Source organism: Cryptomeria japonica, chromosome 2 (assembly GCF_030272615.1).
Source record: "Cryptomeria japonica chromosome 2, Sugi_1.0, whole genome shotgun sequence".
Taxonomy (NCBI): Eukaryota; Viridiplantae; Streptophyta; class Pinopsida; order Cupressales; family Cupressaceae; genus Cryptomeria; species Cryptomeria japonica.
The window spans coordinates 632,121,354-632,149,333 of record NC_081406.1 but is presented as its reverse complement, the minus strand read 5'-3'; the positions used below and the strand labels follow the sequence as shown (position 1 = coordinate 632,149,333).

The following is a 27,980-nucleotide window of genomic DNA, read 5'->3' as shown; positions in this document are numbered from 1 at the left end:
TGTTTACCAGTCTATGAAAACAAGGCACACAAATAAAAATTCCAAAAACCCTTGCCAAGGACCTGCAACAACGATTTATTAGTAGTTTGAATTGTTTCAAATAATCACCCCTTCCTGCAAGCACACAAGTTAGGTAAATTTTAAATCCAAAAGGCTTTGTGAAATAGGGGCCTTCAACCAAACAATTTTGCTTTCAAGACAAGCTGCACCAATTTCGTTAGCTAGATCTGAAAATGTTAGCTCAAAATAAACCAGATCTGAAACCCTAAATGCAAAATCCGAAAACTGAAAAAAACCCAAAATTTAAAACTGGTGAACACAGACGCGATTACCCTCAACACAGACGCGACTGGGTGACACAGACGCGGTTCTGTGAGACATAGACGCGACTACAGAACGCAGACGCGTCTTCTGGACATAGACGCGGCTAAAAACAACGCAGACGTGGCTAAATGACACAAACACGCTTTTCTGAAACCTGCAAAATAAAATATTGCCAATAACACAGACGTGACTCCAGATGTCACAGACGTGCCAAAAAATCGAAAACGCGATCCGAAAGTGCGCAAACGCGAAAATATCAAAATGGTGCCGAAAACGTCAGATCTGCAACTTCAAAATACAAAATCTGCAACCAGGATGTTAAATGCAAAAGGGATAAGAGTCCCACTGGGCGTGCCAAAATGTATATGGTGAAAATGGATAACAATAATAACAATATTGAAAGACTAAATGAATTCAACCACAAAACCCTAGCCTAACAACAACAAAGATCCACCATAACATATGAAGATTACCTAAGACAATGCAAATCAAATGAAATCACAAAGATTATACCATCACATGTCCAATAGGGTTTTGGATCTCCATTCTTCCTATCTCCATTGATCTTGCTTGATATATTTGCTCTTAGATTTTATGTACACAAGAGCTCAACAAAGAACGGAATGTGGTTGCAAGTAGGATCGTAGTGTAGTCAAGTGCATAAAAGATGATTAGGTCATTAGGGTTTGATAATGAAGGAAGCATCTCCTTATATAGAAGACACTATATGAAATGGAGGGATAAGATTGAGAGGTGTAAAATGAGGTCGGTTATGATTAGAGGGTAGGTAAAAGAAATAATAAAATAATGAAAGGGGTAGGTAGTGTATGAATCAAGAGATGAATGACATGTGTCATGGGTAGAAAAAGCTAATGAATTAATTAAATAAATAAAGATTTATTTAATTAATAGAATAAGTGGGATCAATTAAATAAATAAGATATTGATTTAATTTAGGAAAAGGATAATTTAAATAAATAAATGTATTTATTTAAATAAGAAATAAGGCTAGAAGAGGATAAATGAATTAATTAAATAAATAAAGATTTATTTAATTAATAGAAGAATTAGGCTAAAGTAATTAAATAAATAAAATATTTATTTAATTAGATTGGACAATTTTAGGTGTCTACACTAGGGTTTCTATTCCTTCGTTGCTATGGAAAGTGATTGAACTAGGGAGATATGTTGAAGTGATGCAAAACAATGGCCAATGTATAAGAGAAAATGAATGTTAGAGCTACTGTAATAGACTGGTAAAACTATAGAACTAGAGCAAACATAGAAATAGGAGGACAATACAATGATTGAAGTTTGATGCTAATCTGGTAGGACCAGGGTTCTCGAATGCCTTAGTCTTATGAGGTTGAGTTATTGTCAAAAGGTCTAGATCCTAAGACCGTTTAAGTTGCTACCATTGAAAATTGATGCAGAGTTTTTGAGGATCAAGGTGCCTAGCGCCTTAGTCCTGGGACATGGGCATCCCACCACCTTGGTCCTTGAAAACTAGGTTTAGATTTTGGTGACAAGCCCTTACCAGCTTCCTGATGATTTTTGAGGTCTTTTGGCTCCGTCAAGTACCTATGATCACACACAAGAGGAAAGAAAGGGGGTTGTGGATAGGGGTTTGCCTTGGGCCAAACCTTGGGTTTGGAATTAATGCTATAATTGAACTGGAAAAGCTTGCCTTTTGAGGGAAAGGCTATATTTGAAATTGAAATGCTTGAATATGGATGATTATACCTTCAATAGGTGATGCAATGTTCTTATGATAAGTCCTCCATGTGTTTATGCAATAACATGATAAGTTAATTGAAATGCTTGAATATGGATGATTATACCTTCAATAGGTGATGCAATGTTCTTATGATAAGTCCTCCATGTGTTTATGCAATAACATGATAAATCACATAAAATTCATCATGAAATCATAAATAAAACACAAATGAAAGATGCCTTGATGTATTTTTTTACTCATTGAATAAGATATGCTCTTTAGGAAGACAAATTGCTCTTGAATTGGATGATAATGTTAACATAAGATAAGATTCCTAAAATAAATTGAGAGGGTGCCATATGTAGGGATCTCATAATTAAAATCACCTTTAGGCCAACTTAGATTTGTGATTTATTCACATAGAGTGGGATTTAAAATAGATAGAACAACCAAATTATCCTCTCGAAATTTAGGGAAAAAAAAACGTGGGACCAGGGTGGTAGGTCGCTTTGGTTTTGATATATATATTTTTACTTTCAAGGAATGCAAGATAATGGGGTTCTATGTTGATTATATCTCAGTGGTTCAAACCACAATGTATGGATATGTAGAATGTTCTTTGGAAGTTGAACTTGGGGCAGGATTAAAAATAAATCAAAATAAAATGGTAAAGGGCACACCTAGAAGTAAGGGCCCAAATAAGAGTGTGATTATGTAATAAAGTGGAATAAGACCCATAATATTAATTTAAATCAATAAAGGTCCCACAATGCTTATAGGAGAAGGAAATACTAAAATAGGTGCTAGGAGAGTGTGAAATTGGACACATTAATAAATGTGTACAATTTACGAAGCTACAAGCACAACAAAATTAAAAAATCAATTTTAAGACCCAGGTTACTTGGAGACCATGGTGCATCCAATAAGTTGTTGGTCATTAGTGTTAAGAAGTCAAAATTTTGTTGATTTTGATAATTTTATCCTTTAAGGGACTGAAAAATCTATCAAGGAAGATCAAAAAACTCACCTCAAAAGATTAATATAGAAAATGAGAAACAATCTAAAGGTTAAGAGTTACCTGGAGTCCTTCGTAATGTAAGAAAGTGATAAGAGAAATGGAGAGCTAAAAATTTAGGTAAGTCACCTTTGCATAATTTAATTAATTATGAAAAAGTAGATACTTTGAGTAGGATATCTACATCTACAGATTAGGATCAATATACCTCAAACGATTTAGCTAATAATGAGGTCAAATCTACTAGGAGAATCGTTAGGCATGATTATTCTAGATATGGAAAAGGAAAAAATCCTAGAGCACAAAATATAAATATGGATGATGTGCCTCCACACATGTTTCCAACTTTGGAAAACCAATGTGCTAGCAGACATGGTACCCCTTAGAATTCTAAACAATAAAATGAGCTTTCGTTTGAAGATCCTAACCCTATTTTTCAGTTGGAAAATGAGCCTAGATAAAGGGAACTTGATCAACAGATTGATCTTAATGACCACCTCAAGGAAAGGTAATGTGAAATAGAGACACAAATTGTAACTTAACAAACTCAATTATCTCAACATGCCCTACTACTAAATCAAAATCAAAACCTTGTTCAACAAGCCCAACAAAATGTTACGCTATAGAAAAAATGTGTTCAACTGCAAAATGTTGCAGAAGTTGTTCTGAATCAACATATCCATAATCTACAATGACAATAACAAATTGAAGGAGATGAAGAAGATGTTATCTCCTAAAGAATACATGAGCTAACTAAATTAGAAGACTCTAGGAAGGCTCCCCATGAGAGGAACTCATTAAGACAAAAGAGGTGAAGTAAATCTCGATAATAAGGCTATCAATGAAGGGAAGTTAAGTAGCAAAATAACTTCCTGCACTAATCTTGAGAGGAGGGTAATGCAAAATTTTTGCAGATCTTTACAATAGGCACATAAAATTAATAGAAATAAACATAAATAACATACATACCACAACACAATGATTTATGTGGGGAAAACCCTTTTGGGAGAAAAACCCCACACTCAAAAAACCTCCCAATATATTATTCAGAAATCAACAAAAAATTACAATATACTTGCAGAGCAAGCTTGTCATAGGAGTATCGCCAATGGAGATCCATAGGCAACTCAACAACTATAAGGCTCTTACACACAACCTCCATCTCATGCACCTGATATATACAATACATGAAACCATTAAACAATATTACTAAGCCATGGGCTAAAACCACCCAAGAGTGGTGCCCATCTTATCTCCAATACAAGATGACCTATGCTATGTGTGAAATCACACACCAAAATATGTAACTTTGTTTTACAACTCATTTATTTGTCTAACACGTTTTTATATTTTTTATTTTAGAAGACCCAACTTTTAGAGGCCATAATTTTTGAAGTGTTTGAAGTGTTAGAAAGCTTGTGATGTGCTCTATCAAGTTATAACCTGCTACATCAATCACAAACAATTTCAAGCCATTTTAGAGCCTCTAAGACCCTCAAAATTGACTCTAAAACTTTCATCATAACTTTCATTGTAACTTTCATAAAGTAGTTGAGTGGCAATGTCTAATGTTGTAAATGTAATGTTTGATGATTTTTTATTTTTTATTTTCTTTGATTGGTGAATCACAAGGTTTTTTAGCTTGGGTCGCACCAAGTGACACCACAGTCGGGGGACCTCATACCCAACATTAACGTATCTCCTCCTCCTCCTCCTCCTACATATCCTCCTCTTCCTTTGACATGTCCTCCTTCACATTCTCCTCCTCTTCATCCTACTACACTTTATCCTCCTCCTCCTTCATGTCCTTCTCTTCCTCCTATATGTCATCCTTCACATCCTCCTCCTCCTCCTCCTCTTCGTGGGGTTTGAACCTTCATGGTAATATTAACAACGCCATGATTTTACCATCACACTGTGGGGTCAACCCTAATGTTTAATGAATTTTAGTCTTATATATTGGCATGCCTTTTCCGATTTGAGATTGATGTTTGGTTTTAGTATTCATATTTTGGCTGGGTATTACAACCTAGTTTGAGATTAACATTTGGATGTGTTCATGCCTTGGTTGGGTAATACAATAAGACATTTTCATACATTTAGGTAATGTGGAATTTACTAAGGGGAAAGACGACGATTCTTGTAAGCCAAAAGATGAGAAAGCTATGTTTCATCTTAAGATGATAGTTGACTTATTCATGTATGGATCCTTTTTAGAAAGATGATTTAGAGATTACACCGGTTCTAAATTTTTTGCTACAATGCCATTTCAATGTTGATTGTATAATGATTTTTTGTAGTGGACCACATATATATTCTCATAGGTGTGATGTTAAAGGTCTTCAAGACTCTCTTTGTAAACGTGCCATTGTGACTCGAGATGAAAGCATTAAAAAATTATTGCAATTACCAATTGAAATTCACTAGCAAAAACAATATATTCATGATAATTTGACTTAAAGTTCACTTTATTTAGAGCAAGATCTCAATGAAGAATGATTTTGGAGAGTGAAGCATATTTTTTTTTTTTTTTTTGTATTGCAAGGCATAGGTTTCAGCTATTCTCAAAACAAATTGCGGGTTTCTTTAGAAACATCTTAAATAGTATATTATAATGGCTTTTTCTTCTCATTCAAATAAGATAATTAAAGCTTATATTTTCTACTTTTTATTATATTTTCTATCAGTCTTATTGTTTTAAGAATATTTTTTCAGTTGAATGCTAAATATTTTATTTTTTGATATGTTCAATTGCATTGGAGATTTCAATCAAATATGTTTCTATGTTGAGCGTAGATTATTAGATTGTTGATAACGTGTTTGTATTGTATTGTGGATCAATTATGGTTCTATTATGGTTTCAAATAAGTTTAGGTTTAAGGTTATCAATTATGGTTCTCTTATAATTCCAATCCAATTAGGGTTTAGGGTTAGGACCATAGTTCAATTATGATTGATATTCAAGGGTTCAATTAAGCTTAGGTTTAGCATTAAATTAAGATTAGGGTCTAATTACGATTAGAGTTAGAAGTCAATTAAGACAGGTTTAGCATTAAATGAAAATTAGAGTTAACATTAAATCAATGTTTATATATATTGTAAAAATATAGATAAACTTATGAAATCATGATACTTTGGTATTCTTAATTTTTTAGATTTTAGAAAAAAATATTTTTTTTAATTTATACTCTTATTAACTATTTTTAATAATGAATTTAATGATTATTTCTTATTTACGAATATAAAATATTTTAAAATTTATAGCAAATTGTTATTCTCGTGGATACATTTGTCACGGTTAAAAAGAAGAAAGACATTACAACGTTGCAAATTAGTTATTAAAAGCATTCATTCAAATTAGTTAGTCAGGTACTTAAAGATACTTCTAGAATTGCATAAAACCTTAAAACCTCGATAGACTGTCTTTTGTTTGTGTCAAAGCTCCGTCATAAACCCTAAGGTTTTAGAGAATTGATCATGGCTGCAAGGATTCTGCAATTAAGGAGCAGAATAGCAGGCGTTGTACAGTCACAATTTTGGTCGCTATTGCAAGAAAGCAACAGGACATACGCATGGAGAGGGATGGTCACTTCATCCACTTCAAGGCAGCAACACGCTGAAGCAATATTGCCGGCTTCCGGTGCAGATCCTCGTGTTCCTGCCACTGTTCTCACCGGCTTCCTAGGTTCGGGCAAGGTTAGTTTTCAAACGTCTTTCATCAATTGCAGTTTCACTGTACAGAGCTGTGACACCTTGGTTTCCTTTTCTTTTTTATTTGTGTTTAATACATCTATCCAGAGAAACTCGCATATGACCAGAGCCAGAATAGGAATATTAAGCACATGAATTTGGCTTGTGTGTGTGTGTGTGTGAGAGAGAGTGAGAGAGAGAGAGAGAGAGAGAGAGAGAGAGAGAGAGAGAGAGAGAGAGAGAGAGAGAGAGGTGGAAACAGTCCGTATTTAAAAGTTAGCTTCCAGGTAGAACAACCAAGAATCCAAAGCGAGGTCCTGGTGAGAGTCACTAGATATTATACACTAAGGGCTTATGTCGGCCGATATTTGAACCTAGGTCTTTTGGATAGAAAACATGCCTTCTCAATCGGCAGGCCGCACACATGTTTTTAAAATAAGCTCACAAACAGGAAAATCGGCATGAGAAATTTAGTGCGAGATCAATCACTTCAAGACAAAATTGCCTATGCTTGCCATTAAAGTGCAAGCAATTGAGTTTGTTTTAGACTGTTATCCAATTTGCAAATTTATGTGAGTTGTTAAATCACACTTTTATTATGTTGCTATGATCTCAAAGCAATCTCAACATGCAGTTAATTCTTACAGAAGTGAAAAGTTACGTGGATTATAATTATTTGATTATCAATAATAGTTGCATGAATTTTTGTCAAGAATTGTCATCTGCGTCCATTTTTGTCGTATTTGCAATGTCAGCATAATTTAGTGCACGCTACTGACAAACGAAGGAAATTTTTTGCTTCTTTGTTTTGTGTTGGAAGGTTCTGCCGAAAGACTGGGATTTTAGTTATTTTAAAGCCATGCTCATGCAATGCATCAACTTGTAACCATCTGCCAATATCTAAGTTAAATATTTTGTGCCCTAGCATTGAGTTTAATGGTGTCACCCTAACATGTTTTGATTTCTTTTTTCGCATATGAATTGGCGGGTAATGTGCCAAGGGAAGTTAGTAGATTACAGGACGACTATATTAAGGCCAACCTTGGTATATCAAGAATTGCAACTGGCAAGTCAACTGTAGTATTGCAGTTACTACAATTGGCATTCCAAGGTTCTCACTGACGAGAGATTTCAAGATGTAACTGAAAGGCCCTAAACTTTGCCGCACACATGTTTTTAAAATAAGCTCACAAACGGGAAAATCGGCATGAGAAGTTTAGTGCGAGATCAATCACTTCAAGACAAAATTGCCTATGCTTGCCATCAAAGTGCAAGCAATTGAGTTTGTTTTAGACTGTTATTCAATTTGCAAATTTATATGAGTTGTTAAATCACACTTTTATTATGTTGCTATGATCTCAAAGCAATCTCTACGTGCAGTTAATTCTTACAGAAGTGAAAAGTTACGTGGATTATAATTATTTGATTATCAATAATAGTTGCATGAATTTTTGTCAAGAATTGTCATCTGCGTCCATTTTTGTCGTATTTGCAATGTCAGCATAATTTAGTGCACGCTACTGACAAACGAAGGAAATTTTTTGCTTCTTTGTTTTGTGTTGGAAGGTTCTGCCGAAAGACTGGGAATTTAGTTATTTTAAAGCCATGATCCTGCAATGCATCAACTTGCAACCATCTGCCAATATCTAAGTTAAATATTGTGTGCCCTAGCATTGAGTTTAATGGTGTCACCCTAACATGTTTTGATTTCTTTTTTCGCATATGAATTGGCGGGTAATGTGCCAAGGGAAGTTAGTAGATTACAGGATGACTATATTAAGGCCAACCTTGGTATATCAAGAATTGCAACTGGCAAGTCAACTGTAGTATTGCAGTTACTGCAATTGGCATTCCAAGGTCCTCACTGACCAGAGATTTCAAGATGTAACTGAAAGGCCCTAAACTTTGCTGCTAAAAATGCTTTGTTTCTCATGGGTTTTGTCAATACATTGTCAAATATGGCCTTCAACTGTCTTAAGTCAGCTATCATTCCATTATTTTTCTTGAAATAACTCGAAGTATTGATCATGTACTTTTTATTAGGTAACCATCCCAGTAAATGGTGTTATAATAAAACATTTTACATCTAGGTTTCAATCTCTCTCAAGAATATTCTCTTCTTTTATGAATTTATTAATTTAACCTTTGCAAAGATTGATGTGGAATCTCTTTGACTAGATTTCAAGTTCTGTTAATTCTAAAATATTTTACGAGGACTATTGAAGATGGTAGGATAAAGGCAATGACAAAATTAGTTAATTTTACATTATGAGTGATTCAAAGGTGTTTGAACTTTGAAGCATGCTTATTAATGTGGAGCCTCAATCATATCAAGGAAGGGAATAGGCCTAAAAAAATATTCAATTGAGCAAGTGTCAAACCTCCGATTTAAGTCTCAAAGCTAATATCATACTAGCTCCAAAGAACAGAAAAGACCTATTCTAAAGGAGAGTGTGTTTGATTGTTTGAGGATTGATAGCAATGGGAAAGGCATTATAAAAGCCTCTTAGAATAATCAGATTGGAAAAATATTGGAAAATTTGACACATTGTTTGATTTGCAATCTAATTGTATAGATGTTTTCAAGCTTGGTTTTGTAGGAAGTAAATGTGATGTAATTGTTTAGACAACTAAGAATAGATGTGTGGTATATGGAAGAAAGTAGAGGTGTGGAACATTCTTCCTACACTAATCTATGAGAAGTGAGACGTGCAAAAAATAGTCTAATCACATAGCTACAAGGGAATAAACACAAAAGCAATATACAATAACATAGCGACTTACATGGAAAACCCTTTTAGGAGGAAATCACACACTCCAAATCAAATCAATATATTATACAGTAATCAATGGTTATAATGCATTTGGAGAGTCTAAGCCTTTACAAAAGCATGTCTTGGCATAACAATATCTACAAAACTCACTATATTACCTCCATCTCAAGCACCCAGTAAATAGGAGATGTAATACATGAAACTATCAAATGGAAATTAGGAAAACCATGAGCTAAAGCCACCTAAAAATGTGGCATCCGAATATCTAGTTAGAAATCTAATATCCAAATCTGAAGATGGGCCCATAGGCAAAAAATAACATCTTCCTTCCAACTGCCATAATCTTGTCATTATCTAGTCACCAACTTGAATGTTTCATTTTTGATTCATTGTCTTTATTCAAAAATACCTTACGACGTGTAATGACACACAGCATAAGTTATTCATTAAGTGTTACTCCATCTTACAACTCTTTTAGGTGTCATAAATGTTTTTTACATTTCTAATATAAGAGGCCTAACTTTTGAAGGCTACGACTCTCGATCCATGTTGGTATTTTTTTCTAAACTGTAGAGATCGTAGAGATCTATGCACCAATCATCATTAGATGCAATGTCAAACAACCTAGAATATTTATTTTGGCAAACAACAAACTCTATAGCCCCAAAACTGAGTTCCGTCTTACAACTCTTTTATATGTCATAAATGTTTTTACATTTCTAATACGCGAGGCCCAACTTTTGAAGGCCATGACTATTGATCCATGTCAGTGTTTTTTTTAAAATTGTAAAGCTCGAAGAGATTTACGCACCAATCATCATTGGATGCAATGTCAAACAACCTAGAATGTTTATTTTGGCAATCAACAAAATCTATAGCCCCAAAACTGTTTTTTCTATTCTATAGTTTGAAAATTGCACTGTTTGTAATCTTAACATTAGGAGCAAGGTTGAGACACGTTTCCTAATAGCATAAGAGGAAATGAAAGAGTGTAATAGAAATTAATGTGGGTTAAATTTCTTGAATTAATTCTTTTAATAGACACATAGTTGACTTGAAAAAAAATAGTATGATGTATGCGTAATGAATAGAAATGAGGCTTGGAAACCTACAAGTTGAACCATCTACTGCAAGTCCATAGATTTGATTCATAGACTTGGCTGAGTTTTCATGTCGTGTAAGAGTTGTATTGTAATTATTTGGGATGAGTTCAATACAACATGAGCTAAGAATCTGGGTAACTTTTTATATTGGCTTTGTGGGAAGTACTTGAAAAATTGGAAGCATGGATAAACATAAATAATCATATTAGTTTATTTAGGATTTAATCCTAAATTTATTTACACTCGCTTGCAACTTAAGTAGACAGTTTCAAGTAGAACAATTTACACAACAATAATCATATCCTTTGAACTAAGATCTTACTTAAATAGAAAAGATTGAGGATGCAAATGCTAATGAAGTTGTGCAAATTTATTTCTTAATGGATACATTGTTCATCTGAATTAGCTTGATTTTAATATTAGAAGACAATTGTAAATTAAACCTTCATTATTTATTTTACTAGTTATTATGGTTAAATTGTAATGTAATATAGTTCTTGCAATTTTATGGTCATGATCTATAAGTCATCTATTGGTTTCAGACACATTGATAGTTTCTTAGACTATAATCATTCCAATATTTAGTCATACAAATACATGGTATTTATAAATAAATTTATACAGTTTGTTTACTTTGTATTGGTTTTATGCCATGTCATTGCAGACAACTCTTCTCAACCATATTTTGACAACTCAACATGGAAAGCGAATTGCTGTCATAGAAAACGAGGTATGGGAGTTAGAGTTAGTCAAAATGCAAAAATTTTGGATTCTCAAGAATCGATTATTTTTGCTTTTCACCTACTTTCATTCATTTGCCCTATGCATTACAATTTAATGTTGGGTATTACTTCTTCTAAAACAGATAATTGATGAAATTTACCTAGGGCATGGTTAGTTCTAAAGCTTATCTAGTATCATTATGGTTTATATTTGTAGAACTTATATGCATGATTATGATTATTTTGTGTATTTCAAAGTGCTTTGGAAATAATTACGTTTATATTGGGATGGAACTTTTAGTGGTCTGCACTTTTAGCTGTTGACCTTCTTGCTTGAGTTCTCTAGATTCAGCCTTTGTTGACATAGCAAGTTATGCTTGAATATTGTTTTATTCACAATTATGAATACTATCAATTTTTTTTTTACATGTTTTACAGTTTAGCGAGATTGAATAATTGCTTCTTCCTTCTGGATTTCTTAGACGATGTTTTAGGTTTTGATTTTCCACTAGCTGGTACATTGTTTGTGTTCGAAAGTTGATCTTAACTAGTTTGAAGCTGACTATTATATTTTTTTGACTTTGGATCACAGTTTGGTGAAGTAGACATAGATGGATCATTAGTAGCTACTCAAACGACAGGTGCCGAGGACATTCTTATGCTCAATAATGGGTGCCTTTGTTGTACAGTACGAGGTGATCTCGTTCGAATGCTCGCAGAGCTTGTGCGTACAAAAAGAGACAAGTTTGATCATATAGTGATAGAGACAACAGGTGAGATATCTTTTGGCCTATTATTAGATGCTCAGTGCACTATCATAATTATAGAACATTTAATTCCATTGTTCACATCAGGTGACAATTAGGGCATTGAGATGGTCGCTGGACAGACATGTCATGTCTTTCGTGCTTTTTTCGACTTTTCTTGAACTGGCCTTTTTGTTGGTCACCATTATAATCAAGAGAATGTAGAAATTACGCTTTCAATCCATAATTTAGATTTCATTTTGTCTTATGTGATTAGTTATCTTTGAGATCTTTTGAGTTTTGTAGGTTTTGAATGTGAAGTATGACATTGGTGCATTTAAAAGAATCGGAAGAACTTTTTATGCTTTACTAGTACACGATGAAACGAGAAAATAAATAACTTTATTAGGAGAACATTGCTTGATGTTGAATTATTGTCAATTTTCAATTTGAAAGGGATGATTAATGTTTCACATTTACCCATATGAATGAAATGAGCAAGAAACTTTTATAAGATGATTATGAGATTTGAAGGTATCCGCTTATTGTAATTTGTGACTATTTAGTCACAGTTTCTTTATATTCTAGATCAAGGAAAAACATATTGGATGCTTAATTATGCATATTTGCTAAGCTTATCTGAGGAAGTACCGTGCAAATATATAAAACAGCTGATCCTTATATAAATTGTCTCATTTGTTTAATCTTACTATGGTAGGTTGTTTTTGTTTATCAATGTGGTATGTGTTGGGTTTCTGTGTGAATGGATCTTTGTAACCTTTTTTTTTCCGTCTTGATAGAGTTGCAATCTCTTTAGATGGTCCACATGATCTCTTTGTCTGATAATCACACCACTTTTTAGACACATCTATGCTTCTTTGGCCAAACCAAGTTTTAAGTTTATGATAACGGATAAATAAAAGCAGGCAGTTAACATAACTTTTCTATCACTTATAGTATGCAAGTTTCTAAAAGCCTCTTTGTTTCACGTTTGAGTCATCTTTCTTGTTCTTTAGTACTTAGAAACAAAATCTAGGGCTAGTGGTAGCACTCTACCATAAGAGGAACTATTGACCTAGCCAGAATCACTAATCTGTGTTCATGTAGCTTCTGTTTTCATTCCATTTTATCCTCTTCTCTTACGGTTTTCATGATGTGACCTTGAATCTATCTGGAGTTAATGCTCCTCTTTAATGTGCTACTTATGATTTTGTACTATACTATTTCTTATCTAACTCTAATCTCTATTTTGTTTCTGGTAGTGTTTTATTTCTATTTGGCTCAGTAATAAAATATAATTTTAGACTACAATATTGAAGAAAAGTCTCAACTATTCATAAAATTCTAAGTTACCGGTTCTAGTATTGGTTCAGGTTCAGGTTCGAGTTCAGGGGCTCGGTTTGTAGGTTCAGGGTTGGATTCATCCATACAAAAATATATAAATATTAAAAAACAGAATTATATACATATTTGTAGCAGTAATTAAGTTCAGAATACCACAAATGGCATAATAAATAAAACCACCATTAAAATAAAAAATTATTACAATGTTAATTAGTCAAACTTGAATCTCATAATACATCTTATATATCAGAATGAAAAGTTAATAATGCCAAGTGTCAAAAATCAGCCATCACTATTCAAGCATCATCATATGGGTCGTCAAAATAATCATCATCACCGTCCATATTAGATGATGTTGGTATGGGTAAATTAGAAGAACCGCAAACAATGCCACTAGCATTGGCACTTTTATGCTTGCTAGCTGGCTCATTTTTAACATCAAGTGCAGCAATGTGGGAAGTGGAAGCATCCAAGTCAATATACATTGGCTCAATATCTGACATATTTCTGTCCCTTTCCTTGTACCCACTTTGTGTGAAATGAGACGTAAGTTTGAATGCACATACTTTAAGTCCTCTGCCTTTTTTGAGCGTAGTCTATTGTGCTTCATTGAGGGGATGGAGTATGTGCTCCAGTTGCCCTCAAATGCAGATGAACTAGCAGCCTATTAAGACAAAATTAGAGAGTTAAGATAAAATTTAAAAAAAAAAAAATTATAAAATATAAACAAAATTTAAAAGACAAAAGATTTTTTTTATTAAATTCATGGTTAAATTTTGATCACAAGAGGTTGTAGGTGTGTGAATGCTTGGCTATGGAAGTACCATAGGCTATGAGCATCGACCTTATACTTGTCAGGAAGAGCATCAATACTAAAGTTGTTGTAGCTTACAAAATCCATGAACTCAATGTTCACCACATTCCACATTTCAGGATCAATGAATAGGTATGAAGTTTTGGATTGTATACACCCTTGTTTGGCTTCATCTTTATATGGATCAATTCTTGTTGACACAGAAAGGAGCTTAGCACTATAATATTGGGGACTCAATGAAAAGGCAAGAGGTAGTAGAGTGGTCATTTTGTTCCACATCTCTTCAATAATTTTGTGTAGTTGTTTGAAGAAAGTTTCTTTAGGATCCTGCTCATTTGTATTTATGACGGATTTCATCTTTTTAGTGATTGAGTCAATGCCATCATATAACTCTCTCAAACAAGGCCTATTCATGATAGTATAATGGATCATACTCAAAACGGGCCTAGTAAAATTAAGGAGATATTTGACACAAACCTACCAAATGTCATCTAGGATTATCCACTTAATATTTGCTATCCTTGTAGTGCTAGATTGCCTCGTCATGGACCAATTTGGGCTTATGAGTATGCTAGGAAGTGCTTTACGAACTCTTACAAGTCATCTCAAGACATTGTTTTGGAGGCAAAATGGGTCTTAGCAACCTATTTGAAAATGAAAATTAAAAAATTAAAATTCACAAAAATTAAAATAATTTTTTTACTAAAGTGAAACATATTTATTAAAATAAATCTTATTGCTTCAGTTACGTTCAACAGCTATAGTTTTAAGAATGTTCTATCATATGTCTTGTGACATATGGTGGTTGGTGATGAACATTTGGATCTCTTCAGCCGTGACTCACACTTGTTTGATTTGATCAATTTTGGCTACAATATTTGTAGTATAAGGTTGAAGGAGTGGATGGCACAAGGTGTCCAAAAAATGTGTATAACACTTCTCAACCAATAATTCAACTAGTCTACAATTTTTGGCATTGTTTGTTATGACTTACTTAATGTTTTGAGGGCCCACTTTCTCAAAGGGTGTCATGAGTGTTAGCAGTAAATGCACCATCCTTTCCCTTCACAATCCATTGTTCACATAAAATTGCCCCTTTAAGGGACACTACAATAACACTGATCAATGGCTGATTTTTGGCATTTTTCCATCCATTAGAAATGTTGGCAACCGTTGTTTCAACCTACGAATCCCTAATGGGCTTCAATGACTCCTCTAGTAACTTCACCTCTTTTTTCAATATGGTGTGACACACTTTCTCAAAACTTGGGCCCTTGTACCCTTTTGGAGCCTCATTAATTGCTTTCACCATTTGTTGCCAATATGGTGAGCGAACAACATTGAAAGCCAATCCATTTGTATAAAGACATCTCGCAATGTGTTTATTGGCAATCTCTTGAGACTTGTTTTAAAATAACATTTCCATTAGTCTCTTTGACCTCTTATATGTAAAGGCCATGGGTTGTTCTTCATGTGTGGGTAAAAGTGGGTATCTCTATAGGTTGAAGAATAAAAGGCGGTGAAGGGGGCTTCATTCTTTGAGATCCTTTCTTTAACAAAGGATGATTTGATTTGCGACCGGTGTTTGATTTGCTTTTTCTTGCTCATTAATATATGCCATGACTTTGCTTTTGGAACAGGTGCATCATTTTTTCTTAGGCAAGCTTTGATGCCTAGTCGAGGGATGTGGCACAAATGGATTTTCACCCTATTGTATGAGTTTGAATGCCTAACATCCCACACACTACAAATCCAAACATAAACCCCACCATAGTAGAAGTTGCTTACCATATCAACATATTTTTAAAGGGGATAATTTGGGTTTGTTTTGAAGTGGTGTCGGTCCATGGAATTAGAATTGGTTGCCATTCTTATACCTATGACAACAAGTTGAATAAACAACACATTTGAAGAAACAAAACAAATGAAAATAAAAAAAATATATAGAAACCATTATAAAAAATCCAGCATGTTATATAGATTCATAGAAAAATGAAAACTAAACAAGGGAATTTCTATTCATTTATGAAAAAAATGGAGGAAAAAAAACCAAAAACTTGAAAAAGACTTTTCTCTTTTTCAGAATTCTTCCTCTATGATCTTCTTGGCAATAGATAGGCTCTTGCAAATGTGTAGGAATAGCAAACCAACCACTTTGGAATGTTCACAATCAATCTTCAACTCTATTCGTGCAATGGCAAGTACAAATGAAAGCTAGCATATTATAGTAAAATTGTAATATTGTAATATTTAGCTTGTAATGGTCATCTAGTTAGTCAATCTTCAACTCTATTTGTGCAATGACAAGTACAAATGAAAGTTAGCATATTATAGTAAAATTGTAATATTGCAATATTTAGCTTGTAATGGTCATCTAGTTAGTTTTAGGAAGTTTCCTTTCTATCGTTCTCGATCATTTCTTTTATAGAAAGATCGCTTGTACTCTCTATTTAAGGAGTTTTCATCTCCTTTGTAAATAACGAATTATTATTTCATGGTATTAGAGCAGGGATGTTTGACGAATTATTAATTTGTGGTTTCATTACCTAGAATTTATTTCTAGAAGTTTTTTGAAATGATTTTTTATGAAAAATTGTGGTTTTTCTTGATTTTTTCATGAGAAATTTTCAAAAGATTTTTTTGATCGATTTTTTTTTAATTAAAAATCAAGGATTTTTACCATTTTTTCACAAAACGAAGGTTTTTAACCATTTTTGCACCAAATGAAGGATTTGTCCATTTTTCACAAAAATCGTGTAAGATCTACTAGCACCATTTCTGCTTGATTTTTGACAAATTAGAGGTTTTTTATTTTCTTAGCAATGCCTAGGGATTTGTGTCAATAGGGTTTGATGATTTTTCCACAAACTCATAGTGCTCTTTTTTACGATTTTTTTAATGATTTTTCCTTGAACTCAGGGTGCTCTTTTTGATGATTTTAGGATAAAATTGTGGTTTCTTGCAGTTCGTTTTTGTGTTGCGCCCTAGGGTTTCTAGGGCGAACATGTTCTTTTGCAAATGTTTTTGACAGTTTTTTAACAAAGGGCGAACATGTTCTTTTGCAAATGTTTTTGACAGTTTTTTAACAAATCATGGATGTTGGTGTTTTTATAAAGCAGTGGAGGATTTTTGACCTGGTTTTCTTTTGACGATTTCGGCAAAATTGTGTATTTTTAGAACGTTTACTATTATTTAAAAAGAAATCTTGGGTTTTAGGTTTTTGCTGATTTTTTTATCAATAAAAAATTTAAGTTTGTTGCTGAAGCTGATTTTTAACTGTTTTTTCGTGTCTTTGGATAGTGGGAGGGATAGCTTCGTGATCCAACATCATGTTGGAAGGATTGTGATAAACTTGATCACGTATAGAAACTCTATCGAAAGTGGTTGGCTGATTAGAATTCCAACTAGGGAGGGTCTTGTTGTGACCTAATCACACATCACCCCATTCCAAATGGGGGACCCTACTTTTTGGGCCTTCTTGGTCTTTTGGTTTTGGTTTTTGTGTCTTTTTGCGGCAGTCTTGTCGGTCCTTTGAATTTGCGAGTGGGGTTACATTTGATCAAGTCTGCAGCTCGTTTGAGCAATTTTGGCCAAGGCTGAAGCTCGTTTTGTCATTTTTAGGGTTTTGTCCTTCAGACCTAAATTTTAGGGTTTTCCTTTAGGGTTTTTGAAAAACTGAACATTGCATTGGAATCAGGTGCCTTTAGGGAACCTCCCAGTGAAATTTGAGTGAATTCAGATCAAATTTCTATTTTTAGAAAGTTTCTATTTTTTAGGGATTTCATTGCCTCTGAGAGTGATAAAAAAATTGGCTAAGTGTGGACATCCATTCCAAAATGGGAGGAACATGGAAAAGTTCAAAAATCACAAAATTCCTTCATGAAGTGAATTTAGCACCTAGCAACCGCCCAAGTGTGGAATAGGGCACCAAAATGGAGATGTTGTGGAAAAGCTATAAATGTGGAAATTCCTTCACAGGCATGAAATAGCGCCCAAGGTGGCTAGGGGCGCCAAAATCAAGGGCCCCATGGAAAAATAAAAAATGTTAAAATTCCTTCTCCATGGCACATTCTAGCGCCCAAGATGGCTCAAGGGCGCTAAAATGGAGTGGTCAAGGAAAATGTGCAAAATCCAAATTTCCATCCCTAAGGCAATTTGACACCCAGTTTGGAGTCAGGTCGCCAAAATCAAGATTTCAAGGAAAAACATGAAAAAAGGTGTAATTTCCTCCATGATGAAGATTCCACGCCCAAGTCAAAAGGATGAAAGTTTTTCTAAGGCAAGGAAAATTGAAGGTTAGGGATGAACTAAAAAAGAAAAATCCCCTCGGGAAAATTTTTGTAAAATCCATTTTTAGACATCAAATTCACTCGAATTTCAATTTTTTTTTAGATTTGGATTCGTGAGAGAATTTTCTCTCCTGCACCTTGGAACCCTAATTTAGGAAAGTTCCTTAAAAATAGGACATGTGCAAAATTGATGAAATCTTTTCTCTGGAACATGGAAAAGTCAAAACTTCAAGAAAATTCTTTCTGAATCAAAAGTTTTCTCTCTCCTAGGGTTTTTCCGCCAAGTGGATGGATTAAAAGGATCTTAAGTCAATCTTAAAAAAAAAAACCCTTCAAAATTAAAAAAATGGAAGGTTGGCGAGTTGGCAAAAGAATATTCCAAATCATGATGCACAACTCAAGGCATTAAAAGAAATTTCCATTTTAGAACTCAACTACAAGGGCGGGACCTGTTTGCATGGCATGTTGAAGAGGAAACTATGACGCATTATCTCAACTACAAGGGCGGGACCTGTTTGCATGGCATGTTGAAGAGGAAACTATGACACATCATTAAAAGAACTGCCCAAATTGACCTTTGCCAACTTAGCAACATGTTGAAGAAATTCTATATAAGCATGCAAGTACAATTCATTTCTCATGTGCGAGTTGGAGAGAAAGTGCAAAAGTCAAACTTGGAGAATATTTTATCCTTTCAAGAGGCTTTGCTCGTGGAGAAATGGCTGAACCAAGTAAAGTGGCAACTATTACCAGGCAAGCACAGATAAAGGCTGAGATGAAGGGGTTCCTTGTGGAATCCAAGATGGTGTCCAGGTGGAAAGAAATCAGCGACACAAATCTAGGGACGTTCAACTTGGCTGCTTTCTAGATTAGGATGTTTGGGACAGACGGTCAAAATCCATCACCTATCGTTGCCAGGGTTGTTAAAAGCGGAATTGTTGCGGCAACAAGTTTCCCTCCATCTATTCAATGTCTGGAGTTGATCTTGGAATGCTCAAAACACTACAATCCAGAGAGGAGATATTTTAACAACAAGTGGCAAGCTTTTGGCCAACTTGACTCCGGAGGCTCTTGGGGAAGCCTTTGGAATTCCCTCTCATCATTCCATTACCTACAAGACTATGAATGGAGCTAAGGCAATATACGATGCAAGTCCTGACAAATGTGCGAAAATCATCAACAAGAGCTAGTTGCAGAAGCCTAGGCCTCACATCTCCAAAATGCCTAAGACACTTACCATTTTTGAATTCATGTAGGAGTATGTGGATTTGATAATGATGTTAAGCAAGATAATGGGGTGTCCACATGCCATAAATTTTGAATTTTGGATGTTTTTCTACATTGGCGAAGTCATGAATGCCAATGGAATAGTGGACTGGGCCAGTTAATCAGCCATTATGTGCATGAATAGCTGAAGATTAGAAGCAGAAGAAGACCCAATCCTTCTACATGAGTTCTTATGTGATTTATTCACTTGCAAGGTGGGTGGCTTCGATGGTTTGCCGGGAAAAGGGGTCATGGGCTGTGGACCAGCACAACTGAAAGTTCATGAATGCTATCCTCAGCTGCACCTATACAACACTAATTCTTTCAAACTGGTAAATGAGACTTTTACTAAGTACCTGACTAGATTTATGCAGAACGAACTTCACAAGAGTGTCGCCAAAAGCTAGGGCTTTGTTACAAAAAAATGGGGCTACATTCCTGCAGTTTCCAAAGTTCACTTATTTCAGGACGTAGGGATTCTCGTACCAGCCATATAAATTACCGAGGTATCCATCCGATAAACTGGTGTTGCTGGAGCTTATGAGGCAATTGACGGCCTACGACCAAATTCAAAAGAAGAAAATAAAGCTGTCTATTGAATTTCCAGTTGTTCTTGGTGATTATGTAGAAGTGTGCTCGAACCTGGTAGCAGCTGAGAAAGCAACAGAGGAATTGGCATTCTAGTGCTTGAAATTTTACACCTCCAGATCTCATTATGATCCATATCGTAAAATCAAGAAGGTTGCTGGATTGAAATTTGTGCACAAGTTTCATCTAGAAGATTATTGGGCAGGTGCTAAGGATGATCTTGAGGTCAGGAGGAAAATGTTTTCCAGGCTACCCCTTGACACAATCAGGATAGGTGAAATAATTCAGGTGCCAGATCAGGTAAAAGAAGATTCAGACTTAATGCAACTAGAATTTGAAAAGGTGAAGGATCAACCCATTCAACTTGACATTGGGTTGATCAGCATATCAGGAGGTTGAAAGAAGGAAATGTCCGCCTAAGCTACCAGGTGATGGGAAGTCTAGATTCCCATAGCGAAGCCACTGAAGGATCTTCACAAGCTCAGGCTGAGAAAGGAGAAGTTCAACAGAAAGAAGCTGAGCCTAGTAAAGGAAAGAATGCTCTGAAAAGGCCAAGAACAACAAGGAAGAAAGAAATCCAACTGAAAACTCAGCAAGAAGTCCAACAGGAAGAACCACCACAAAAAAGGGGAAGAGTGGAAGGGATTCAATCGTCGGCTAGCTCTTCTAGTGTGCGGGAGGTGGAGAGGTTTGCCCAAGAAAATCCAGCAAATCCAACACAAGGCAATCTTCCTGACAGCGCTCCAGCATAGGATGTTCTTAGTATCAACGCTTCACAGACCAAATCAGCCAAGGATGCAAAGGCAAGAACTTTCCTCTCATCCAGAAGAGCCATACCAAGATAGTTTTGTAGAGGCGATCCTGGAGAAACGGAGGAAGTTTCAAAGGAGCATGTGTAGATGGAGATTCATAATCAATCAATTTCCGCTCCTGATTGGCTAAAGGATAGATTGAGGAAAGAACCAAAAAAGGAAACTGATCCAACACGGGAATTGGAGGAACTTCTAAAAAGAATGGATCAACCAACATAGAAGAAGGCTGCCCTAAAGTTTTCCATAATCACGGGAGATGAGTCCGGATCTTGGACTCTACATTTAGCTAAGCCTGTGGCAGACAAGGATAGGAATGAAATTGCGCCAGGTGATTATGTGATCAGAGAAATTGATTTGGGGTGCGCTTCCATGACACAGGTTGTGGGAGATTTCGAAGTATCTTCCTTGGCTATGAAAGAGAAGATGCAAAAAATGAAGGAAAAATGTAAAAGGCTAAAAAGTGAAAACAAGGTTGTGTGTTAATATGTTAAAAGTTTCAAGCATTCGCTTAGGGAGGCTGATCCGTCCTTTGTTCCTCCTCCCTCTCTTCCTAAAGAGAAAACAATCAGAAAAATAGCCTAGGATTCTCAGGAATGGGTGGAAGACATCTTCGCTGCAGCTGGAAAATTCATTGAAGACTTGGCTCATCTTCACTCCAGACTTGTTGCCCTTTTGAACAGGCTAGATGTGGCAGTTGGTCTATGGGAGGATGTTCACATTTATCAAGACTTGATCATTCTACGACTCAGAGCCCTAATGAAAGTTCCAAAGTAGAAGCTGATTGATGGGAAGGTGATTCAGGAGGATGAAATCTATGACTTCCTGCAGTGGTTTTGTGCCGTTTGCTCTGGAAAGGATATCTTTGAAAGGTTCAACATGGAGTCTTTGACTTTAAAAGACTCAATCAGAAGGGTATAGGAGGAAATTATCAGCGCAATTGAGGCATTATTTACGAAAAAGCTGAATGAGGGCGGAGTGACACTGAACTTCTTGAGGTCCAGTTGCATGAATTATTCTTTGTGGGATCATTTTTCCAAGAAACATTTAGAAAATGTTTCTTCATTTTCCAAAACTATGAAGAAAACATAGGAAATGGTGGTAGAATGGGAGAACTTTTTCTCCAAGAGCGAAGAGGAAATTACTTTGATGGAGTACGATATAGAAAGTGTGCCAAGTGTCTCCGTAGGAGAATTGGAAGTCGTCATCGCCAAATTCATCACTTATGCCATTAATGAGTGAGACAACGATCGTTCGTTTTTGGACGAGAATCTTTTGACTGAATTGTAGTGGCACACTTATTGCTGGAATATTTTGACTAAGTGACGACCTGGTCAATGCATGTCTAATTTATGAAGCATCTTTTGTATGTAGTCGCCACATGACATTATGGCAGGTTCCTTCTGCATGTTGCCGTTGCATGGAGGTATGATGGGCATTTATGGCTAGCATGGGCAAGTTTGCATGGGGGATATTCATTGCATGTGGGTGAATTTGATGAAGATGGTGCATTTAATGCACAAATGGATGCTATTTTGGGCATTTTTAAAACTAATTGTATAAGGGTTTCATGGGCATTTATTGTAGATTCCCACCTTGTTGCATCATGTGTGGGGAATCTTTTTGGGGAAAACCCTAATTAGGGTTTGCATGTCCTCATGGTTTGAGGCCTATATAAAGGGGTTACCCCCCTCATTTGTAAAAGAGGAGAGATTGATTTCGAGATTGTTGCTATAAGTTTTGAAGCAGTTTGCTTAATACATTGTTCGATTTGTTGGTGTAATCTTGTGCTGTTTTATGTCTTGCATGGTCTCACTCTCTTCACTTAGAATAGATTTGCTTTCAAGTTGTTAAATGAATGAGATTTGATGAGATTGCTTGTTGTGAAATCCGTGCTCATACCTTTTGTTTGCAACTGATTGTTGCTAACTTTGCAAGGTTAGTCTGAGCCTTTTATACGTGTAAACTTAACTTCGATCATCTGGTGAATGTTGTTCAAATTGATGGCTTTCATTGGTGATATGAAAAATTATTGCACAACCTCTGAAGATTGCACCGCCTTCGTGTAGGTGACTATGTTGGCAAAGCGAAGTGTGGTTTGATTTCGTGCAAGTTATCCTTGTCTCTTTGTTCATTGAGTTAGACTAGATTTAGTGTAGCTTTCTAAACCCATCACATTTACTTTCTGCATTTTTCAACTCAGAAATCCTAAAAATGAGCCCTTCATTGCTAAATCATTTGCGAGCAAATTCCTTGAAAGTTGTGAAAAATTGTCAATTCTTCTTTGAGTGTATCTAAGGCCCCTTGGATTATCAGTATATTACATCAACCAACTAAGTCACGTCCATTGCATATAGGAACCTTGGAGTCGATTGTCTGATCCTCCTGCAATCTTACCACACAATCACACTTTTATCAAGAGAGAGTAAGGTGACCGTTGGTAACTTTATTCTGTGTTCGACGTTGTCATAAAAAAACATGTCAACAGGTCTCAGTAGTAGGCTCATGATGCAAAGCGTTTTGAAGAGTCAGCCTTCTATGCATACATGGCCAAATGACTTGTAGATTATGTCGAGTCTTTTGTAGGGTAGTTAGTAGAATGACCATTTAGGGAGGTGTTGATGTGTATTTTGTACACGACCAAACACAGAATAAAATACCTAAAGGTACCTTATCCTCTCTTGAATAAAGTCTCCGAATGCTGAAGATGTCACGAAAAGGATCAATCGGGATGACTTCAAGGTTCTTTGTTGTAGGATCTCTACGTGTGGATAAGCTCTCTGTGGTATGATGTGATTTTGCTGGAATCACAAGGGGACTTACACTTGATGACCTAAATGTCTGATTTGCTGGAATCACAAGATTTTATTGGCTTAGATTTGAAAAAAAGGAAAAAGGACGAGGGCGAGGAAAGGATCTAATTCTGATACTAAGAATGTAGGAGCAATGAATGATCTTTGATGAAATTCTAACTAAGTCTTGTTTTGACATCCTAGTACCATCTTCACAAGGTTAGTGCGATCTTCGAAGGAAAGCTTTATGATGTTCAGATCATCACTACAGGCATAGACACCATCAGGCTGATGCATATCAATGAAGAAGCGACAATTGAAGTTAAGCTTAAGCTGAATGATTCCAGTTGACTACACAAGGCAAGTCTGCAATCAACAAATTGCTAGTAGTATGGATATACGAATTTCACCATCAATCAAACACATTTCTTCCACTCATCTAATAACATGAAATCAAATATGAGAAGTATAGAGACCATGCAAATTGTTGAATCGACCCATAAGTTTCACCTATTCTTCAATGAAGTTTTACAAGTCTTTTACAACAACATCTTGGCAACAATCTTTGCCTTCTCTCTCTACTCTACTCTAATTGCTATACTATTAACTGACTAATTCACTATTCTAACTATTCACTCCTTACTTTCTCTATTCGCTAACTCTTTTCTATTAGCCTTTACAAAATGAAGAGCCGGGGCTTATATAGTGCCCTTAATACAATTCAATGGCTAAGATCAATTTGAGATCAATGGCCAAGATTCAACAATGAAAACCCTAATTAGGGTTTGTTACAACAAACTTAATGCTGACCAATGAAATAATTGTATTAATTGGACACATGTCTTCTTTGGAATATTCAACCAATGGATAGCTGGGGTAGGTACATTGAAGTTTGTGCCACCTCCCATGAGTTAGGTACATTGAATCTGGACACGCTGAGGTGGACCAATCCGACTGGAGGAGTGATGACTAGGATGCCACCTCGTCTAACACTTGCAACTTGGTAGATATCCAATTCGATGATGCTGAGAAGCTAGCTTTAATCAATTCATCTGAAACCATCGGCTTCTTCAACAAACCCTTGCTTTGACTTCTTTTGTCTTTGATGTGCAGGATGATGATGTACCTCGCCTTGGAATGCTGGATTGGAAGAGGTCGCCCTTATCCTTGCTCGATCTTCTTGGAGGAGACCGTCTTTGATCTGGCTTGATTTTCTTTGATGATACTGAGCTGGAGGAGATCATCTTTGTCTTGGACTGGATCTTCATTGATGAGAGCTTGCCGACTTGTAGATCCTCCGGGCTTGGGAGTCACTATTTGATGCCTACACAAAAGATTAAAGTTAGTCTTTGAGCATCAAACCTTAAAGCATGAAATTTAAGATCTTTCAAGGGTATAACTTAAGATATTAATTTGAAAAAGACATGATAAATCAAGAATTATACATTTTCAAATTAATTATGAATGGAAATTGGATTTTCAAGACTTAGACCTATGAAAATCAAAACAAATCTCGAATAAGAACTCCAAACAATTTGATTCTTCATACCTTCTCTTGAGTACTTAACTCTTAAGACCTTCGAAAATGATGAAAGAAGACTGGATTTTGCTAGACAAGGTTTAGATTATAGTCTTCCCTTGGATGAATTACGCCTCCATTAGTCTTCAAAAGAGCACCACCTTCCACTAGCTTCCACACTTAGCAAAATTTCGCCTTCAATCCTCTGGATTTCGCTCCTCAAATTGCTCCTCAATTTCGCACTTTAGAACGGATGAATGAATGATTTGAACTTGAAACAATGCCCCCCTATTATATAGAGCGCTCACCTTCTTTCCTCCAAGGCCGACTTGGCAAAAGGGATAAAAAATAAATAAATAAAAACTCTTTAAAAAAGGTGGCCGACTTGCCTATAAAGGCAAAATAATGCCTTTGAGTGCTCACTAACAAATTTTAATTCAAAAAATTAATTTTAGAGCCTCCAAGGGGAATTTTTTATTAATTTCAAGGCCTAAAATTAATTTATTAGATGCAAAATGTTTTCAAATTTAAATTTAATTTTCCACACGCCTCAAATTTAGCAATTTTGGTGATTTAATGCAAACTGGAGAATATCAATTTTTTGATCAAGGTCTTAATGAGGTTTGCTAATGATTTCGCCTTGGACCCTCTCCAAGGGTCAGGAGCGATTTTCCAAATTTAGCTCAAAATTGACATTTTTCAAAGCTCAAAATTTCTTCAAGGCATCTCAAATAGGTCTTCTTACTGAATTCCAGACTTAGCTCTACCCAACTTAGGAGAAAAAGTGTGATTTTGGTGTCCTTTGAGCGCTCACTAACAAATTTTAATTCAAAAAATTAATTTTAGAGGCTCCAAGGGGAATTTTTTATTAATTTCAAGGCCTAAAATTAATTTATTAGATGCAAAATGCTTTCAAATTTAAATATAATTTTCCACACGCCTCAAATTTAGCAATTTTGGTGATTTAATGCAAACTGGAGAATATCAATTTTTTGATCAAGGTCTTAATGAGGTTTGCTAATGATTTCGCCTTGGATCCTCTCCAAGGGTCAGGAGCGATTTTCCAAATTTAGCTCAAAATTGACATTTTTCAAAGCTCAAAATTTCTTCAAGGCATCTCAAATAGGTCTTCTTACTGAATTCCAGACTTAGCTCTACCCAACTTAGGAGAAAAAGTGTGATTTTGGTGTTTTCGCCCTGGACCCTCAGCAAGGGTCAGGAGTGATTTTTGCAATTTTGAATAAAAATCCTCACTTCCTCATCTAAGAACTTCTCCACCAAGCAAGATCATGTTTATGCCTCCAAACTAAGCAAGAAAATCCTCTTTCCAAGTTTTTCGCCCTGGACCCTCAGCAAGGGTTAGGAGCGATTTTTGCAAATTAGGCTCAATCCATCATCATTTCTCGTTGAAACTTCATTCACCACTAGGCAATGTCCTTTCTTATCCATTCCATCCAAATTTATCTTGTTTCTGCAAGGTAGAATAGGAGGTTTTCAAATTTTCGCCTTGGACCCTCTCCAAGGGTCAGGAGCAATTTTTCTTCCCTGGCTCAGAATCATCAAATTTTGGAAGCAAATCCTTATTCATCATGTTTTTGAAGGCCATTTCTACCTTGGTATAACCTTGCCTTAGCACAAACTTGAAAGGAAATTGTTGGTTTTATGATTTTCGCCCTGGACCCTTAGCAAGGGTCAGGAGCGATTTTTCTTTTGGGCATCAAAATTTGCATTTTTAACCATCCAACCCAACTTCAAGGCAATTCAAATGTCATTTCACACTCATGACTAGGTTTAGCTTTGCTCAAAATTTGGAAGAAAAGTTATCTCTAGGATTTTCGCCCTGGACCCTCTCCAAGGGTCAGGAGCGATTTTCCTTTTCCAGGCTAGGTTACTTCTTGTTGGTCATCCAAATTATCTTCAAAGAATAAAACATACTCCTTTGCACCTACTCCAACCATAAAAATTGCTTTGATCTTGCAAGAAAAAGGTGTTTTTGAGAATTTCGCCTTGGACCTCCTGAGAGGGTTAGGAGCGAACTTTGCCATTTAGACCAAAATGCTTCACTTTTTACCTTGAAACCTCTTTGACATTCCAATTCAACCAAGACTAAGCAAAAAACATCTCCCACAAGATTTTCGCCCTGGACCTCCTCCAAGGGTCAGGGGCGAATTTTAAGTTTTCAACAAAATCCTTCACTTTTTCAAAATGACACTTTCTCAGGTGGGTAAAGGGAGATGTCCTTGTTTCATCTATGTCCAAAACTTGACTTTTTTCATTGCAAGATGAGAGCTATTCAAAATTTCGCCCTGGGCCTTCAGCAAGGGTCAGGAGTGAATTTGCTTTTGTTGCCCAAAACTCACCATTTTTCAAGCGTCCAAACCTTTGAATGATGTTCAACCTTCCTTCCAGGAGATCTTGCACATAAAAAATTTAGCCAAAATTGGTGACAAATAGGCTCAAATAAGATT

The 27,980-nt window shown here is 35.6% G+C and overlaps 1 protein-coding gene across 1 annotated transcript in view; it reads left to right on the top strand.

The window, feature by feature from the left end:
• The first annotated feature begins 6,432 nt into the window (after window positions 1-6,432).
• LOC131040164 (uncharacterized) overlaps window positions 6,433-27,980 on the top strand; it is a 64,897-nt gene continuing 43,349 nt past the window's right edge. The window contains exons 1-3 of the mRNA XM_057973015.2: window positions 6,433-6,752; window positions 11,288-11,353; window positions 11,938-12,118. Of these exons, the coding sequence (XP_057828998.1) occupies window positions 6,534-6,752; window positions 11,288-11,353; window positions 11,938-12,118 (466 nt within the window). The 5' untranslated portion in view covers window positions 6,433-6,533. The remainder of the gene's footprint in view (window positions 6,753-11,287; window positions 11,354-11,937; window positions 12,119-27,980) is intronic.